This window comes from Oncorhynchus mykiss, chromosome 1 (genome assembly GCF_057628025.1).
Source record: "Oncorhynchus mykiss isolate SJ-2025 chromosome 1, ASM5762802v1, whole genome shotgun sequence".
Taxonomy (NCBI): domain Eukaryota; kingdom Metazoa; phylum Chordata; class Actinopteri; order Salmoniformes; family Salmonidae; genus Oncorhynchus; species Oncorhynchus mykiss.
This window is the reverse complement of record NC_143022.1, coordinates 90,561,785-90,582,208: the sequence shown is the minus strand read 5'-3', so window position 1 is coordinate 90,582,208 and position 20,424 is coordinate 90,561,785. Positions and strand designations below refer to the sequence as shown.

The 20,424-nt window shown below is 46.4% G+C and overlaps 2 protein-coding genes across 2 annotated transcripts in view; one reads left to right on the top strand and one right to left on the bottom strand.

Moving 5' to 3' along the window:
- The window catches only part of LOC110532855 (ABC transporter G family member 23), a 47,035-nt gene extending 37,022 nt beyond the window's left edge, over positions 1-10,013 (bottom strand). Inside the window, exons 1-4 of the mRNA XM_090181854.1 lie at positions 9,852-10,013; positions 5,551-5,702; positions 4,945-5,104; positions 2,807-2,961 (exon numbers count right to left, since the gene is read on the bottom strand). Coding sequence (XP_090037980.1) covers positions 2,807-2,961; positions 4,945-5,104; positions 5,551-5,687 — 452 coding nt within the window. The 5' untranslated portion in view covers positions 5,688-5,702; positions 9,852-10,013. The remainder of the gene's footprint in view (positions 1-2,806; positions 2,962-4,944; positions 5,105-5,550; positions 5,703-9,851) is intronic.
- A 2,860-nt stretch (positions 10,014-12,873) lies between these two features.
- Positions 12,874-20,424, top strand: part of LOC118943938 (galectin-related protein) — a 20,463-nt gene continuing 12,912 nt past the window's right edge. Inside the window, exons 1-3 of the mRNA XM_090183968.1 lie at positions 12,874-15,173; positions 15,778-15,861; positions 16,054-16,142. Coding sequence (XP_090040094.1) covers positions 15,141-15,173; positions 15,778-15,861; positions 16,054-16,142 — 206 coding nt within the window. The 5' untranslated portion in view covers positions 12,874-15,140. The remainder of the gene's footprint in view (positions 15,174-15,777; positions 15,862-16,053; positions 16,143-20,424) is intronic.

Here is a 20,424-nt window from a genome sequence, read left to right as displayed (position 1 = left end):
CGTCATGTTTGCTGCAACCTTGTCCTGTCCTGTCGGAATCTGCCGGTCCATCTGAGCCTACATTTGTTTTGTTATTAAAGAAGCTCTGTTTACGTTAATTCGCTTTTGGGTCCTCATTCACGCATCCTGACAGGCCTACAACTCATGGTTTACAGGCCACATCAAGTTCAGCAAGTCACATTATGCTGGCTTACAAAGTGATGTGTCATTCCTATTGATATCCAGCCAGAGCAGGGGATATCCAAAATGTAGAATTTTTATTCACCTGCAACTGCCAGAGTTGGCAAGACTAAAATATCAGACTACCTAAAGCAATAAACTGGAACGACCATTTCATCAACTCTGGTTATTAACACCAACACTGGGGTTATTTAACACCACCAAGTGTTAATTTAACTCCTGAATCAACACTAGAAATGTTACCCTGAATAATCAACGCCAGGTAATACTGGCCAGTTTGCTGTGTACTCTTACTGTTACAGCTAAGAGTAATAAGCAATCATTGAGGAGTTGTTTTGATGGAAGTGAGGGAGCCTTCTTTTTGGCATTGACATCTTGGCAAATGTCTGTTGCATAACACCTACTTAGTTTCAGACAGGGCGGGCTGACTCCACAGCATTTTTACATGACAGAAGCCCGTGACAAACAAACATAAACCTCCTCAGGGTGAAACCGTTTCCTTCTCTTTCTATCTCTCTTGGTTGTAGTGTACTTTTCCTCCAGATCAAAATGAGATATACTGAGTCCCAAACGGCACCCTATTCCCTATATAGTGCACTACTGGTCAAAAGTAGTGCACTATACTGGGGATATGGTCCCATCTGGGACTCAGCCATAGTCTAGACACAGGGGAAGGTGATTGAAACCCGCAATAGACCAACTGGAGAGCCCAAAATACTGTGGATATGGTCCCATTTGGGACTCACCATAGTCTAGACACAGGGGAAGGAGATTGAAACCCCCTATAGACCAACTGGAGAGCCCAAAATACTGTGGATATGGTCCCATTTGGGACTCAGCCATAGTCTAGACACAGGGGAAGGAGATTGAAACCCCCTATAGACCAACTGGAGAGCCCAAAATACTGTGGATATGGTCCCATTTGGGACTCAGCCATAGTCTAGACACAGGGGAAGGAGATTGAAACCCGCAATAGACCAACTGGAGAGCCCAAAATACTGTGGATATGGTCCCATTTGGGACTCACCATAGTCTAGACACAGGGGAAGGAGATTGAAACCCCCTATAGACCAACTGGAGAGCCCAAAATACTGTGGATATGGTCCCATTTGGGACTCAGCCATAGTCTAGACACAGGGGAAGGTGATTGAAACCCCCTATAGACCAACTGGAAAGCCCAAAATGTTTGAAATGTCCCTTTCCACCTCTTTCTCCAAATCATTAACTACAGGACAGTATCAGAAGACATGTGCATAAGTACCAAGTGCTGCTTATCTTTGGGGCAGGTGTAGTTTGTAATTTATTTATCCTTTTAAATGGAATATCATAATTTTTGGGGCATTAGTGGGAAAAGTTTCCCATTCACAATTAGCGATGGTCACCCCAAAGTCTTGTTGCCATGCCGTTTCCCATTCACAATTAGTGATGGTCACCCCAAAGTCTTGTTGCCATGCCGTTTCCCATTCACAATCAGCGATGGTCACCCCAAAGTCTTGTTGCCATGCCGTTTCCCATTCACAATCAGCGATGGTCACCCCAAAGTCTTGTTGCCATGCCGTTTCCCACCACAAAACACCAGAACATGGATAAAAAGAGAAGAAACAGCTCACCTGTTTTTACTCTGTGATTTGACTTTTAGATGTTCAATGATTATTTAAAAAATTAAAAGTTTCACCATATTAAAAGAGGTCAGTTCACGTAACAAGGTGGACCTTAAAATGAGGGACAGAAGTAAATGAATCACTAATAACAATAAATAAATAATAATCTTCTGAAATGACTGTCAAAACAACAACATAACTAGGGCTTTACAATGATGGTGAAACTTGGAGAAATGTTGGGGTTAAGTATGTTAACATCTTCCTAGGTGTCACGAGTCCGACCGAGGGTGGTTTCCCTTCCCGGTCGGGTGGCGCTCGGCGGTCGTCGTCACCGGCCTATTAGCTGCCACTGATTGTCTTTCCTCCCCCTCCTTGTATGTTTATTGGTAGCACCTGTTGGTGAATGATTAGTTTGTCTTTATTAGACAGCCGGCCCGCCTGGTTGTTGTGCGGGATTAATGATTGTAACCTTCGACTCTAATGTAGAGCGTGTTGTAACGTGTTTGTTCCTGGTCGTGAAATTTCAGTTGTACCTTTCTCATTCCCCGTGTTTGGGGCCGTTATTATTGTGAGCACCCTGTGGTGCGTTGGTGCATTAAAAGAGCACAGCCTTGCACTCTCTGTCTCCTGCGTCTGACTCCACACACACGACACCCGGAGCATTACACCAGGGTTGACGGAGGGACATGTCACAATGCAGAATTTTGGCACATTAGTTTGCCTTTATTCACATTAAAAATGAATGTGGTCTATATTAAAGGACATTTAATTTGATATCACAGGCTTTTAAAACTCAATATTGGTGCACAACTTCTCAAAGGGACGTAAAACACACGTATTGAGTGGTACCACCCTGGTGTATGTGCAGCGTTGTTGCTTTTTAAAGGAGCTAGCATGGAGTATTATTCATTCCAGCTCGTAAATAAAATGGCATCGAATTAACAATGCTCCGAAAGCTGAAGGAAAGGTTTCTGGAAATCCTGGGAACTTTGGGAAAGACACTGGAATTTTGCAGCCCTAATTACCTGAGTTTTCCAACCAGGCTGCTGTTGTGAGGTAGGTCCAGGAAGTCCACCAGGAAGTCCATGCGTGCCTGGGTGTCCGTAGCTGACAGGCCGTGGATCCTTCCGAAGAACGTCAGAGTGTCACTGATGGTAAACTCATTGTACAACGCCAGGTCCTAAAGGACAAACACAATGGTATGTCATGGTATGTGTTGTGTTTTGGTGTGTTGTGTTTTGGTGTGTTGTGTTTTGGTGTGTTGTGTTTGGTGTGTTGTGTTTTGGTGTGTTGTGTTTTGGTGTGTTGTGTTTTGGTGTGTTGTGTTAATCAAGTGTTCGGCTGTGAGCTGTTAGTTGAAATCTTGGAAATAGAACCAGAAGGTAATTTTACGCTGAGTAGCGTGAACCTCTCGCGGAGCTCTGCTGCTTATGCACAGGTTTCATTTCAGTGAAAAGGAGAGTCTCATTGCCCAGTCAAAGTTAGGAGTCTAGTACAGCAGGCCAGTAACACAAGATACCTCTTCTGTATCATGGGGGAAGGGTCAGTGCTATCCGGGATCCTTGGGACATCCCCATCCTAAACCATAACCCTAACCTTAGCCTTAACCTTAACCTTAACCCCAACCCTAACCCCTAACTTTCCCTTAAATGTCTCAAATTCATATTTATCATCACCAGCACCACCCCAACATCAACATATGTGAAAATGGCGCGTTTGTATGATTTGCAGTAAAAAAAAGATAGAGGAAGATAAGTAGACAATTACTAGGCAATGCCTGCTCATAATTGGCTAAAATCACATGATGCACACTGATGATGTCATTGAAAACACTTATCTTACTCTAATGTTTTTACTAGAAAACATAGAAACACTCCATTTTAACATATGCTGATGTTGTGGTGGTGCTGGAGATGATGAACATGAAGTGGACATTTTTTTACAAGTATTAAATTGGTGTACTTTTTAACTCCCTTTTCTCCCCAATTTCGTGATATCCATTTGGTAGTTACAGTCTTGTCCCATCGTTGCAACTCCCGTATGGACTCGGGAGAGGCGAAGGTCAGGAGTCATGCGTCCTCCGAAACACGACCCCGCCAAGCCGCACTGCTTTTTGACACGCTGCTCGCTTAACCCGGAAGGCAGCCGCACCAATGTGTCGGAGGAAACACCGTCCAGCTGGCGACTGATGTCGCCCGGCCCGCCACAAGGAGTCGCTAGATTGTGATGGGACAAGGACATCCCGGGCCGGCCAAACCCTTCCCTAACACGGACGATGCTGGGCCAATTGTGCACCGCCTCATGGGTCTCCCTTTCGTGGCCAGCTGCGACACAGCCTAGGATTGAACCAGAGTCTGTAGTGACGCCTTAGACCAATGCGCCACTCAGAAGGCCCAAGTTGATTTTTTAAAAATGTCCCTTTAACCTTAACCCCTTACCCTAACCTTAACCCCTTCCCCTAACCTTAACCCCTTACCCTAACCTTAACCCCTACCCTTACCTTAACCCCTACCCTTACCCCAACCTTAACCCTTACCTAACCCGAACCCTAACCTTAACCCCTTACCCTAACCTTAACCCCTTACCCTAACCTTAACCCCTACCCTTACCTTAACCCCTACCCTTACCCCAACCTTAACCCTTACCTAACCCGAACCCTAACCTTAACCCCTTACCCTAACCTTAACCCCTTACCCTAACCTTAACCCTTACCCCAACCTTAACCCTTACCTAAACCGAACCCTAACCTTAACCCCTTACCCTAACCTTAACCCTTACCCCAACCTTAACCCTTACCTAACCTGAACCCTAACCTTAACCAAGGACCATGGAGGATGACACCCCCTGGTTATGACTCTATTCCTAAGTAACTGATTATTTGACCACGCTGGTCATCTATGAACATTTGAACATCTTGGCCATGTTCAGTTATAATCTCCACCCGGCACAGCCAGAAGAGGACACCCCTCATAGCCTGGTTCCTCTCTAGGTTTCTTCCTAGGTTTTGGCCTTTCTAGATAGTTTTTCCTAGCCACCATGCTTCTACCCCTGCATTGCTTGCTGTTTTGAGTTTCAGGCTGGGTTTCTGTACAGCACTTTGAGATATCAGCTGATGTAAGAAGGGCTATATAAATAAATTTGATTTGATTTGATAACAGTGTACCTGTGGCATGTACCCCACCATCCTCCCAGGGACCTGGTGTCCAGGAAATGCGGGCGGCTTCCCCAACACGCTGATGTGCCCTCGGGAGATCTTCAGGGTTCCCAGAATGCATTTCAACAGCGTGGTCTTCCCACATCCACTCGGACCCAGCAGGCCGTAGCTGCAAGGTAAGAGAGAACAGAATTTTGGGTTAAAAAAAATTGACATGAGAGCTAAATCATAGATATCTACTATAGCCCTCAAACTCAACTCTGGACCTCCAAGCCAGTCCCACTGCATTTTCTCATTGTTCCCCTTTAGTCAGTTACCCCCCCCCCCCAAAAAAAACGGCACCTGCCCTGCGTGCTGTACAGTAATCAGGCCCTATTCCTTGTAAGGGTATCATAGCAATCCATGCTTTGGTTTTGTTTACTTGGCCATTGTGTGAAATGTGGCACAAATCCAATGTTAGTCAAAGGTAACTACAGTATATACTAGTCTTTTCACACTTCATGTCCAAATCATCATAAAGTATCTAAAACTTAATAGTGTCACTCAATTAACTTACTTATATAAGATTTGGACACGAAGCCTGATTTTGTTGTAATGTCAGTGTGGGTTACTAACATGTGTCCCTGTGGTACGGTCAAGTTGAGGTTACTCAGGACTTTGAGTTTCCCGTACGACCGACACACTTCCCGACACCTGATCGCCAAATCCTCCAATCCGGGGGAGGGGGGAGGAGCTTCCTGGTCTGCCTTCATCCTTCCTTCTGTCAACTGGAAGAAGAAAAACAAATGTAAATAAAATAATAATATAATAATAATAATACTATAAATATATATATTTCCCCCCATAATTATAACTTTATTAAGGCAGGAATAGTAGTGAACAACAGGGGGATAAAGATGCAGAATTGCATTGGGGTCCAGATTGGCAGATTGCTGGTACAAACAGTGTATATACAGCAGTCACTGTTACCCATGTGGGGGGGTGTATATATAGCAGCCACTGTTACCCATGTGGGGGGGTGTATATATAGCAGCCACTGTTACCCATGCGGGGGGGTGTATATATAGCAGCCACTGTTACCCATGCGGGGGGGTGTATATATATAGCAGCCACTGTTACCCATGCTGGGTGGGTGTATATATATAGCAGCCACTGTTACCCATGCTGGGGGGTGTATATATAGCAGCCACTGTTACCCATGCTGGGATGGTGTATATATAGCAGCCACTGTTACCCATGCTGGGATGGTGTATATATAGCAGCCACTGTTACCCATGCTGGGGGGGTGTATATATAGCAGCCACTGTTACCCATGCTGGGATGGTGTATATATAGCAGCCACTGTTACCCATGCTGGGGGGGTGTATATATAGCAGCCACTGTTCACATGCTGGGGGGGTGTATATATAGCAGACACTGTTACCCATGGTGGGGTGGTGTATATATAGGAGCCACTGTTATCCATGCTGGGGGGGGGGGGGGGTGTATGGGTGTATATAGCAGACACTGTTACCAATGCTGGGGGGGTGTATATATAGGAGTCACTGTTAACCTCTACACCAGCCTTGAGATTCTGGCGCAGGTTGACGTTTATTGTCACAAATTGTTGCCCTGGTAGAAGAACTGAGCAATGTCCACTACATAGTCTAGCTGCCAAGACAAAATTGTCGGTCATAAAAATCCATTAAAAAAAAGCTTTTTGTTCTTAATTTAAGGTTAGGGTTAGACATTAAGGCTAACAGTGTGGTTAGGGTTAGACATTAGGGCTAACAGTGTGGTTAAGGTTAGGGTTAGGCATTAGGGCTAACATTGTGGTTAAGGTTAGGGTTAGGCATTAGGGCTAACAGCGTGGTTAAGGTTAGGGTTAGACATTAGGGCTAACAGTGTGGTTAAGGTTAGGGTTAGGCATTAGGGCTAACAGTGTGGTTAAGGTTAGGGTTAGACATTAGGGCTGACAGTCTAGTTAAGGTTAGGGTTAGGCATTAGGGCTAACAGTGTGCTTAAGGTTAAGGTTAGACATTAGTGCTAACAGTGTGGTTTAAGGTTTAAAATTCAATTTTATGACTTTGTTGCTGTGACAGCTAGTGACCATTCTTCAGAGCTGCCTCCAGGGCAAGACTCATGACAATAAATGGCAATCTGACACCCCAACTAGGTGTCACCCCCAAATGGCACCCTATTGGGGAGGGGGGGGGGTTGGCGCGCCCCCCCCCCCACTTGGGTTGTGCCGCGGAGGAGATCTTTGTGGGCTATTCTCGGCCTTGTCTCAAGATGGTAAGTCGGTGGTTGAAGATATCCCTCTAGTGGTGTGGGGGCTGTGCTTTGGCAAAGTGGGTGGGGTTACATCCTTCCTGTTTGGCCCTGTCCGGGGTATCACCGGATGGGGCCACAGTGTCTCCTGACCCCTCCTGTCTCAGCCTCCAGTATTTATGCTGCAGTAGTTTATGTGTCGGGGGGCTAGGGTCAGTCTGTTATATCTGGAGTACTTCTCCTGTCTTATCCGGTGTCCTGTGTGAATTTAAGTATGCTCTCTCTAATTCTCTCTTTCTCTTTTAGGACCTGAGCCCGAGGACCATGCCTCAGGACTACCTGGCATGATGACTCCTTGCTGTCCCCAGTCCACCTGGCCGTGCTGCTGCTCCAGTTTCAACTGTTCTGCCTGCGGCTATGGAATCCTGACCTGTTCACCGGACGTGCTACCTGTCCCAGACCTGCTGTTTTCAACTCTCTAGAGACAGCAGGAGTGGTAGAGATAATCTTAATGATCGGCTATGAAAAGCCAACTGACATTTACTCCTGAGGTGCTGACTTGCTGCACCCTCGACAACTACTGTGATTATTATTATTTGACCATGCTGGTCATTTATGAACATTTGAACATCTTGGCCATGTTCTGTTATAATCTCCACTCGGCACAGCCAGAAGAGGACTGGCCACCCCTCATAGCCTGGTTCCTCTGTTTCTGTACAGCACTTTAAGATATCAGTTGATGTTCGAAGGGCTATATAAATACATTTGATTTGATATTCCTTACATAGTGCATTACTTAGAGGCTATAGTGGTATATATAGGGAGCCATTTTGGATGCACCCTGGGTCGAATAATCTTTAATCCCTGCCTCCTTACCCTTACCTTACCCTGGCTTCCCTTGTTTGTCTCCCTTTCTCTGTGTTGGCTTCCCTTGTTTGTCTCCCTTTCTCTGTGTTGGCTTCCCTTGTTTGTCTCCCTTTCTCTGTGTTGGCTTCCCCTGTTTGTCTCCATTTCTCTGTGTTTGCTTCCCCTGTTTCATTCTCCCTTTCTCTGTGTTGGCTTCCCTTGTTTGTCTCCCTTTCTCTGTGTTGGCATCCCTTGTTTGTCTCCCTTTCTCTGTGTTGGCTTCCCCGTTCTCCCTCACATAATCCAGCATCTTTCATTCCACCGTTGGGAGATTAGAGGGAAACCACTCCGTAATCTGACTCCATTGATCAAGCTCACCTTCTTTGACACAATGCCACATGTCGTCTGCGTACCAGTCTGTTTAGATAACATTCCACTCCTTTCACTCTGTGTTAGGTGCCAAAGAATGTTTGGCAATGAAACAGAGTGCAAGGAATAGAATGCTGGCTAAACCAACTGGTACCCAAGCTATGACACATGGCAGTATATGTACAGAAAGGAGCCATTGTTGGACTGTAATAACATTGTAATACAGGATATAGTTTAGTGAGACATTATAGGACTATAGCCTTTCTACACAGACAGACAGCATTAATTAACTGCAAAAAAAATTCGGACATGGGTTCTTATCTTTCTGTGTGAAGAATAAATTCAAGTTCAACGTTTTTATTAATCGAATTGCAGACAACACTCTCTGAAATACTTGATTAACAGATTAAAAGACTCCATCTCCAGTTAAAGAAGCTCCATAAAACAAGTAATAGTCAAATAGGACAATAATAATAATTTGAGTCATATAACAAACAGATGTTACAATATTTAGTAAAGCATCCAGTTCAGGGGTGTGAAACATGCGGCCAGCGGGCCAGATCCGGCCCTTGAGACAATTAAATCCGGCCCGCTGGTGGTTTGAGAATAATATATATATATAACCTGCCTTGTACCCCTGCACATTGGCTCGGTACTGGTACTCCCTGTATATAGCCATGTTATTGTTATTCATTGTAAGTAGGAATTTGTTCTTAACTGACTTGCCAAGTTCAATAATAGTTCCATTTTTTAAAAACATTTTTAAAAAAACAAGCTCAAAAGAAAATGTGCAAATGTTCTTATTTTTTAACTCTGCATTGTTGGTTAGAGCTTGTAAGTAAGCATTTCACAGTAAAGTCTACACCTGTTGGTTAGGGCTTGTAAGTAAGCATTTCACAGTAAAGTCTACACCTGTTGGTTAGGGCTTGTAAGTAAGCATTTCACAGTAAAGTCTACACCTGTTGGTTAGGGCTTGTAAGTAAGCATTTCACAGTAAAGTCTACACCTGTTGGTTAGGGCTTGTAACAGATAGAAATTTTAAATCCAATGAAATTGTAACACCAAAATCTAAACTGTGTAGAAATGAGAATAGACCTACATTTATAATCCAGTTTGCTAACAGTCATCAAAACAGTCAGGGAGCAGAGAAAACTCCAATAGCAATGGACAGAGGAATATTTTGTTGTACATTTTGACAGTGAGGAAATACAACCAATTTCAGGTGCAGCCCTTTTGACCACAATGGAAAACAGTTGGAAGAGCCAGACTACACATGATGAGTCTGATAAGTGGTCAAATCGATTCATCGTTATCATTTCAGATATGCTCCGATACGGTACCATACCGTTGAATCAATCTTTGAAAGAACCACAGATAAGCAAATACAAAAGCACCAGCTGTAATTTAGCCAACTAGGAAAACACTGGTCCTAAATTACAACAGGGACTCACCTGAAAAGGGCCCCTTACACAAGGAGCTGAAGTCTAGAAGATGGAGAGCAGCAACATAGCCTATAGTACTGTAGCAATGAGTGTGTGTGCCTAGCCTGCTGTGTGAAAACATGAACCAACAGAAGTAAACATTGTGTGAAGATCAGCTGACAGTTCCATGTCATCAGGGTGTAGTTGGTCTATAGCCTATTTCAAAGTGGTAGAACAGGTTGGTTCTTGAGAAGGGAGAAGAGGCATTATTCAGACTGAATGCATGCAGGCCTCTTGCTGCGGAATGAACGCACCTGTTAACGTACTACTAAATAGTAGCTACAGATGTAAGATCTTAAATTGATCACTTTTGTTGCAGAGAATTTTCCTGCACAGCAGGAAATGGAAACTTGTAGTGTATTCAATGTACAAAAAGGCTTCTAAAGTTTATAATTTCCAGTTTAAAATGTCTTATTTGATTTGCCCTAACAAAAAAATGTAGCAACCCCTACAAAAAAAATAAAAACAACAATAGACACATCAAATGTTATTTGTCACATGCACATGGTTAGCTGATTTTTAATGTGAGTGTAGCGAAATGCTTGTACTTCTAGTTCCGACCATGCAGTAATATCTAACAATTTGTCACGTTCGTCGTAAGGATCGGACCAAGGCGCAGCGTGAGTAGAGTTCCACATAATTTTAATAAATCGAAACTCACTGAACAAAACAACAACCAAACGAAACGCTACTGATGTGCACTAAGGCAACTATACATAGACAAGATCCCACAACACAAATTAGGAAAATGGCTACCTAAATATGATCCCCAATCAGAGACAACGATAAACAGCTGTCTCTGATTGGGAACCATATCAGGCCAACATAGACATACAAAAACCCCATGACATACAAAGGCCTTAGACATACAAAAACTAGAGTACCCACCCTAGTCACACCCTGACCAAACCAAAATATAGACCCCTCGGAACCGTCGCCGGAGGTTCCGGACTGTGGACCGGTGCCCTGCGGTTCCGGACTGTGGACCGGTGCCCTGCGGTTCCGGACTGTGGACCGTCGCCGGAGGTTCCCGGACTGTGGACCGGAGGTTCCCGGACTGTGGACCGTCGCCGGAGGTTCCCGGACTGTGGACCGTCGCCGGAGGTTCCCGGACTGTGGACCGTCGCCGGAGGTTCCCGGACTGTGGACCGTCGCCGGAGGTTCCCGGACTGTGGACCGTCGCCGGAGGTTCCCGGACTGTGGACCGTCGCCGGAGGTTCCCGGACTGTGGACCGTCGTTGGAGGTTCCGGACTGGGAATTGTCGCCGGAAGCTCTGGACTGGGAATTGTCGCCGGAAGCTCTGGAGTGTGGAGGCGCACTGGTGGCCTGATGCGTGGGACCGGTACAGGTGGCACCGGGCTGAAGACACGCACCTCGGGGCGAGTGCGGGGAGGAGGCACAGGACACACTGGATTGTGGAGGCCCACTGGAGGGCTGATGCGTGGTGCCGGCACTGGTGGTACCGGGCTGGTGACATGGATCTCAGGGCGAGTGCGAGGAAGAGGCATAGGACGTACTGGACTGTGAAGGCGCACTGGAGGCCTGGAGCGTAGAGCTGGCACACTGTGTCCTGGCTGGATGCTCACTTTAGCTCGATAAGTGCGGGGCGCTGGCACAGGACGCACTGGGCTGTGAAGACGCACTGGGGATATAGCGTGTAAAGCCGGCGCAGGATATCCTGGTCCGAAGAGGTGTACTAGAGACCAGGAGCGCTGAGCCGGCACAACCCGTCCTGGCTGGATGCCCACTCTAGCACAGCAAATGCGGGGAGCTGGAATAGAGCGCACCGGGCTGTGAATGCGCACTGGAGACACCGTGCGCATCACTGCATAACTCCGTCAATGTCCCCGTGTTCGTCCTGCCTTTTGTGCTTCCATCGTTGCCCTGACTCCTCATATCGTCGCCGTTCCTCTTTCGCTGCCTCCGCCTGCTTCCATGGCAGGGTCTTGTCCCCTACCATAACCTCCTCCCATGTCCATGATGTCCTCCACTCACTTTTCTCCCAGGCCCAGGATCCCTGCTCCTCTTGAACACTGTGCTTGGTCCGTTGGTGGTGGGATCTTCTGTCACGTTTGTCGTAAGGATCGGACCAAGGCGCAGCGTGAGTAGAGTTCCACATCATTTTAATAAATCAAAACTCACTGAACAAAACAACAAACAACCAAACGAAACGTGCTGCTACTGATGTGGACTTAGGCAACTATACATAGACAAGGTCCCACAACACAAATGAGGAAAATGGCTAACTAAATATGATCCCCAATCAGAGACAACGATAAACAGCTGTCTCTGATTGGGAACCATATCAGGCCAACATAGACATACAAAAACCCCATGACATACAAAGGCCTTAGACATACAAAAACTAGAGTACCCACCCTAGTCACACCCTGACCTAAAGAACATATATAGAAAAACAGAGATGTCTAAGGTCAGGGCGTGACAATTTCACAACAACTACCTGATACACACACAAAGTAATGAACAAGAGAATGTACCTATAAATATATGAATGAGTGATGGCCGAACAGCATAGGCAAGATGCAGTAGATGGTATAGAGTACAGTATATACATATGAGATGAGTAATGTAGGGTATGTAAACATTATATAAAGTGGCATTTTTTAAAAAGTGGCTAGTGATACATTTATTATATCCAATTATTAAATATTAAAGTAGCTAGAGATTAAGTCAGTATGTTGGCAACAGCCATTCAATGTTAGTGATGGCTGTTTAACAGTCTGATGGCCTTGAGATAGAAGCTGTTTTTCAGTCTCTCGGTCCCAGCTTTGATGCACCTGTTCTGACCTCGCCTTCTGGATAATAGCGGGGTGAACAGGCAGTGGCTCGGGTGGTTGTTGTCCTTGATGATCTTTTTGGCCTTCCTGTGACATCGGGTGGTGTAGGTGTCCTGGAGGGCAGGTAGTTTGCCCCCCGGTGATGCGTTGTGCAGACCTCACTACCCTCTGGAGAGCCTTGCGGTTGTGGGCGGAGCAGTTGCCGTACCAGGCGGTACTATCTTGGCTTTTTGCATTAGTTTCCCTAGTTTAGGTCTATGTGTGGCTGCATTAGTTTCCCTAGTTTAGGTCTATGTGTGGCTGCATTAGTTTCCCTAGTTTAGGTCTATGTGTGGCTGCATTAGTTTCTGTAGTTTAGGTCTATGTGTGGCTGCATTAGTTTCCCTAGTTTAGGTCTATGTGTGGCTGCATTAGTTTCCCTAGTTTAGGTCTATGTGTGGCTGCATTAGTTTCTGTAGTTTAGGTCTATGTGTGGCTGCATTAGTTTCTGTAGTTTAGGTCTATGTGTGGCAGCAGGATGCCATCTTAGCATAATAAACAGAGCAGTCTAAAACAAAACGCCCCCCCCCCCCCTGCTGCAGTTACGGCGAGGGACGCCATTTTCTTTGGAGCTTGTGTTGCACTGATACGTTCCCAGGTTTTCAAGACACCCTGGTTGGATGATTCCTAGATTTCCTGTCTATTCCCTCCTGATTTCAGGAATCTTCCAACCGGAATTTCTGGAAAACCTGGGAATTTTGGGAAAGTTAGAGGAATTTTCCAACCCTAGGATATACACTATTCCATAGAATTATTCCAAATGTACCTCTCCTACCTTCCTGAGGAAACCTCTGGCGTATGGGATTGTCCTCTTAAGCAATAAGGACCGAGGGGGTGTGGTATATGGCCAATATAACACGGCTAAGGGCTGTTCTTATGCACGACGCAACGCGGAGTGCCTGGATACAGTCCTTAGCCGTGGTGGGAGCTGGTTCGGGTCCCCGATAGGTTGCAGAATAAGTGCCTTGCTCAAGGGCATAACAGTAGTAGGTCCAGGTCTCCAGGTCGTAAATGAGAACTTGTTCAACTAGCCTACCTGATTAAATAAAGGTTAAATAAAATAAATAAAAGTAGACACCAGCAGCTCTTCAGTAGCCAATTCAGTCCCAACCTTTTCATCTCCTCTATACCCTCCTGCAGGGCTACACAAAGCCCCTATTATCCAATCATGTAGGCTGCTCTGACTGAGGAAGTCACTAACAGGGTGAGAAGACAGAAGGCTTGAGACCCACAAAACATGTTGGCTACACTCTTATAAATAATCGTTCTATACAGAACCAATAGGTTCTATATAGAACCCCAATGAGACCTTGTTTCTGGATGATGGAACTGCAGAATAGAGCAGGCCTAGAGTAGAGGACTTGTATTTGTAGTACCGTGAACTGCCACAGAAGGACGCCCTCTGACAATTTAAACATGCCCTCCTGATTTGCATAGGCAAATAATGTTCTATATATTTATTGAGCGGAAACATGCTATTTATAGCTCAACGGTGTCCAACAAAGTAGGATATTTCTCAATGAACTTAGTATTTAGAATCAAGTGGCGAAGCGGCGCAGCGGTCTAAGGCACTGCATCTCAGTGCTTGAGGCGTCACTACAGACACCCTGGTTTGAATCCAGGCTGTATCACAACCGGCCGTGATTGGGAGTCCCATGGGGCGGTGTACAATTGACCCAGCGTCGTCCGGGTTTAGCCGGTGTAGGCCATAATTGTAAATAAGAATGTGTTCTTCAACTGGCTTGCCTAGTTAAATAAAGGTTACATTTTCAAGAACATAAGTAGCTGTACTCTTATAGCCTAGAATTATATATCAAATCGTTTGTTTCTTTAGCGTCACATTTTGTTCACTATCATTATCATCCCAAAATGGTTCAATTTTCTATCCTAGGCTCCTACTACATACCAGGCCTCTTTAATTAGTCTAGGAACGAAGCTATACAAAATATCTCCACTCAAGATTAGAATCGAATGAGAGAAGTGCCCCCACTTCATGGGGGTACAGTTTAATTAGGTGAAGGTTCTTTGTAGGAAATGTAAAATCTGATTAGCCTGGCTCGTTCTCGTTCACGAACAGACGGGGATTACCAAAACCCCGCTTACTATTGTAAAGCATACGTCAGCAAAATAAAAAGACTATCCACCCATTTCTACAGCGGATAAATACAGCCCAGACATAGCCTACTACAACACCTCACCCAGGCTACACCAGACGTATCCTAGTCCTAAATGTGAATACCGCAGGTAATTCCACGTATTGTTTACGATTCATCTCCGCTGCATGTGGAGTGTGAGTGTGGACACCTAGAGATATGTTGACAGAGTCACTGCTGCCACGACGCTGACACATTCCAGGAGAGGAGGACTGTCCGGGCTGCCTCTCTTCTGATAAGCATCCTATGGTATTCTGTACAAGTCAAGATGGCGGTGTCGGCAACGGAAAGGGACGCAATAGTGAGTATTACAATTTTCAGGAAAACAGCGGTTTGCTTGGAATTGGTTGTTTTCTGTGTCTGCACGTAAAACGGTTAAGCGTGTCATTTGTGGAGAGCTATAATTTATGTCATCATGAAGTTTCTATGATTGTGGGGAGTAATATGGCAATAGGCTGTCAGTGTATTCCCAAACACAGCCGGAGTCGACCTCTGATGTGGGCGCGGAACAAATTCACTATGATTCTGCATGATAAAATGTATCTGTGTGGTGCTCACCTTGATACAGCAGCGGTGCATTACTTCTCGTTATCACTGTACAATGTGGGCTGTCTATGTGCGAGTTGTTGGTAATGACCGACCGTTCTCACAGGTCTTACGCGCTCTAGTCTACAACATGACAGATGTGTTGACAGCCATGGGTTTCCCCACCTTTTCATTGGTGAATAGCGGCATGAGGACCATTCCGTCGGCTTTTTCAACCGCAGAGAAGACATCTAGAGCAATAAGCAGCCTTTTAAAACGCTAGGCTACTCCACCCATTGAGTAGGCTACTTTCATTTAGGCTGTACCTGATCAATACGTTGTGTTTTTTTCTTCCCCTTTTGTCTCTGGTGGTTTTGAAGAATACTGAAGATGACCATCACAACGATTCGTTCGGGAACCCCGGGCTTATCTCGCCGGATAGGGAGGACATTACACGGCTTCTGGTGGGACTATTCATCCTGAAACACCCACGTTAATCAATATATAGGCCTGTGTTAATAATCCGTTAAAAAAATAATTACCACATCTCCTACCCTGGAGGATGGGGGGGCTACAACCTTTTTCTTTGTCTACATTATGTGTTGTGATGATGATTTAAATGAGATGATTTAAAATAAAACGTCTTTCATTCGTAGAAGGTGCCATTTACCGGCCGCATCAGAGGTGGTATGAGGCCTGGGAAAAAGATCATTGTCATGGGCATTGTTGATCTGGAGCCTGACAGGTAGGCTAAGACTATAACCTCCACTCATTAGGTCTTAGCTCTGGTCCATGGCGATATAACCTCCACTCATTAGGTCTTAGCTCTGGTCCAGGGAGATATAACCTCCACTCATTAGGTCTTAGCTCTGGTCCAGGGCGATATAACCTCCACTCATTAGGTCTTAGCTCTGGTCCAGGGCGATATTACCTCCACTCATTAGGTCTTAGCTCTGGTCCAGGGCGATATAACCTCCACTCATTAGGTCTTAGCTCTGGTCCAGGGAGATATAACCTCCACTCATTAGGTCTTAGCTCTGGTCCAGGGCGATATAACCTCCACTCATTAGGTCTTAGCTCTGGTCCAGGGCGAAATAACCTCCACTCATTAGGTCTTAGCTCTGGTCCAGGGCGATATAACCTCCACTCATTAGGTCTTAGCTCTGGTCCAGGGCGATATAACCTCCACTCATTAGGTCTTAGCTCTGGTCCAGGGCGATATAACCTCCACTCATTAGGTCTTAGCTCTGGTCCAGGGAGATATAACCTCCACTCATTAGGTCTTAGCTCTGGTCCATGGCGATATTACCTCCACTCATTAGGTCTTAGCTCTGGTCCATGTCGTTACGTGCAGCTTGCTGATGCTGAGCCTTCAACTTATTCTTGAAGAAGAGAAGGCGCCCTGGACTAGAGCTAACTAGGTCTATTTTTCAACTGCACCTTGGCTTATCTGAATGTCATTACCAACTTCTTATCTTTCATATAGTGCTTTTTCATTAGATTCTTTTTTCATTAAGTCCCATTCCATTTTAGGTGGAGTTCTGATTCTGTAAGACTGTAGCCTATAGAATGAATTGTTGTAGGCCTGTGTATCACATGTTTAATTGGTGAAATGCTGTGTTTTCTATGTTATGTCTGCTGTTATGTATGTGATTCTAGCCTAATAAGGAGAGAAAACGTATTGTAAAAGACAGAATTGAACACAGGCTCAGAAAGGAAAAAGATCAAAATAATAGTTTATTATTAGCAGCATGGCAGAAGGCAACGAAAAAGGCAGGGTGTTCACCTCCAGTCAGGCCAGGCTGAGGCAGAGCTGGGTTATCTCCCGAATAGCACCCTATTCCCTATGTAGGCCACTAGGGCTACATTGGCCCTCATCAAACGTAGTGTACTACAAAGGGGATAGTGTTCCAGTTGGGACAAGGTGCATGTTGAGACATTTTAGGGTGTGTCCTTTATAGGCCTCAATAGAAACTAATGGTCAGTTTAAAAACACATTTAGTGACATCAGTTTTAAATGCCTGTTCTAAAGTTCATGGAGATGTCAACATGCTGCTCCTCCAGACGCAGAACATAATGACAGCAGTTATGTGGTGTTTCTCCTACAGACACCACGTCCCTATAGGCCCTCCTCTTTGTCCCTATAGGCCCTCCACTATGTCCCCTACAGCACCACGTCCCTATAGGCCCTCCACTATGTCCCCTACAGCACCACGTCCCTATAGGCCCTCCACTATGTCCCCTACAGACACCACGGCCCTATAGGCCCTCCTCTTTGTCCCTATAGGCCCTCCACTATGTCCCCTACAGCACCACAGCACTATAGGCCCTCCTCTTTGTCCCTATAGGCCCTCCACTATGTCCCCTACAGACACCACGGCCCTATAGGCCCTCCACTATGTCCCCTACAGACACCACGGCCCTATAGGCCCTCCACTATGTCCCTATAGGCCCTCCACTATGTCCCCTACAGACACCACGGCCCTATAGGCCCTCCACTATGTCCCTATAGGCCCTCCACTATGTCCCCTACAGACACCACGGCCCTATAGGCCCTCCTCTTTGTCCCTATGGGACCTCCACTATGTCCCCTACAGACACCACGGCCCTATAGGCCCTCCACTATGTCCCAATAGGCCCTCCACTATGTCCCCTACAGCACCTCGTCCCTATAGGCCCTCCACTATGTCACCTACAGCACCACGTCCCTATAGGCCCTCCTCTATGCCCCACTACAGCACCACATCCCTATAGGCCCTCCACTATGTCCCCTACAGGCTATCCTAGGGCTCCCACTAAGGGACAGGCTATCCTAGGGCTCCCACTAAAGGACAGGTTATCCTAGGGCTCCCACTAAGGGACAGGTTATCCTATGGCTCCCACTAAGGGACATGTTACCTATGGCTCCCACTAAGGGACAGGTTACCTAGGGCTCCCACTAAGGGACAGGTTATCCTAGGGCTCCCACTAAGGGACAGGTTATCCTAGGGCTCCTACTAAGGGACAGGTTACCTTGGGCTCCCACTAAAGGACAGGTTAACTAGGGCTCCCACTAAAGGACAGGTTAACTAGGGCTCCCACTAAAGGACAGGTTACCTAGGGCTCCCACTAAAGGACAGGCTACCTAGGGCTCCCACTAAAGGACAGGTTAACTAGGGCTCCCACTAAAGGACAGGTTAACTAGGGCTCCCACTAAAGGACAGGTTAACTAGGGCTCCCACTAAAGGACAGGTTAACTAGGGCTCCCACTAAAGGACAGGTTAACTAGGGCTCCCACTAAAGGACAGGTTACCTAGGGCTCCCACTAAAGGACAGGTTAACTAGGGCTCCCACTAAAGGACAGGTTAACTAGGGCTCCCACTAAAGGACAGGTTAACTAGGGCTCCCACTAAAGGACAGGTTAACTAGGGCTCCCACTAAAGGACAGGTTAACTAGGGCTCCCATTAAAGGACAGGTTAACTAGGGCTCCCACTAAAGGACAGGTTATCCTAGGGCTCCCACTAAAGGACAGGTTAACTAGGGCTCCCACTAAAGGACAGGTTACCTAGGGCTCCCACTAAAGGACAGGTTAACTAGGGCTCCCACTAAAGGACAGGTTATCCTAGGGCTCCCACTAAAGGACAGGTTAACTAGGGCTCCCACTAAAGGACAGGTTACCTAGGGCTCCCACTAAAGGACAGGTTAACTAGGGCTCCCACTAAAGGACAGGTTAACTAGGGCTCCCACTAAAGGACAGGTTAACTAGGGCTCCCATTAAAGGACAGGTTAACTAGGGCTCCCACTAAAGGACAGGTTAACTAGGGCTCCCACTAAAGGACAGGTTAACTAGGGCTCCCACTAAAGGACAGGTTAACTAGGGCTCCCACTAAAGGACAGGTTAACTAGGGCTCCCACTAAAGGACAGGTTACCTAGGGCTCCCACTAAAGGACAGGTTAACTAGGGCTCCCACTAAAGGACAGGTTAACTAGGGCTCCCACTAAAGGACAGGTTAACTAGGGCTCCCACTAAAGGACAGGTTAACTAGGGCTCCCACTAAAGGACAGGTTACCTAGGGCTCCCACTAAAGGACAGGTTAACTAGGGCTCCCACTAAAGGACAGGTTAACTAGGGCTCCCACTAAAGGACAGGTTACCTAGGGCTCCCACTAAAGGACAGGTTAACTAGGGCTCCCACTAAAGGACAGGTTAACTAGGGCTCCCACTAAAGGACAGGTTAACTAGGGCTCCCACTAAAGGACAGGTTAACTATGGCTCCCATTAAAGGACAGGTTAACTAGGGCTCCCACTAAAGGACAGGTTATCCTAGGGCTCCCACTAAAGGACAGGTTAACTAGGGCTCCCACTAAAGGACAGGTTACCTAGGGCTCCCACTAAAGGACAGGTTAACTAGGGCTCCCACTAAAGGACAGGTTATCCTAGGGCTCCCACTAAAGGACAGGTTAACTAGGGCTCCCACTAAAGGACAGGTTACCTAGGGCTCCCACTAAAGGACAGGTTAACTAGGGCTCCCACTAAAGGACAGGTTAACTAGGGCTCCCACTAAAGGACAGGTTAACTAGGGCTCCCACTAAAGGACAGGTTAACTAGGGCTCCCACTAAAGGACAGGTTACCTAGGGCTCCCACTAAAGGACAGGTTAACTAGGGCTCCCACTAAAGGACAGGTTAACTAGGGCTCCCACTAAAGGACAGGTTAACTAGGGCTCCCACTAAAGGACAGGTTAACTAGGGCTCCCACTAAAGGACAGGTTAACTAGGGCTCCCACTAAAGGACAGGTTAACTAGGGCTCCCACTAAAGGACATGTTAACTAGGGCTCCCACTAAAGGACAGGTTAACTAGGGCTCCCACTAAAGGACAGGTTACCTAGGGCTCCCACTAAAGGACAGGTTACCTAGGGCTCCCACTAAAGGACAGGTTAACTAGGGCTCCCACTAAAGGACAGGTTACCTAGGGCTCCCACTAAAGGACAGGTTACCTAGGGCTCCCACTAAAGGACAGGTTACCTAGGGCTCCCACTAAAGGACAG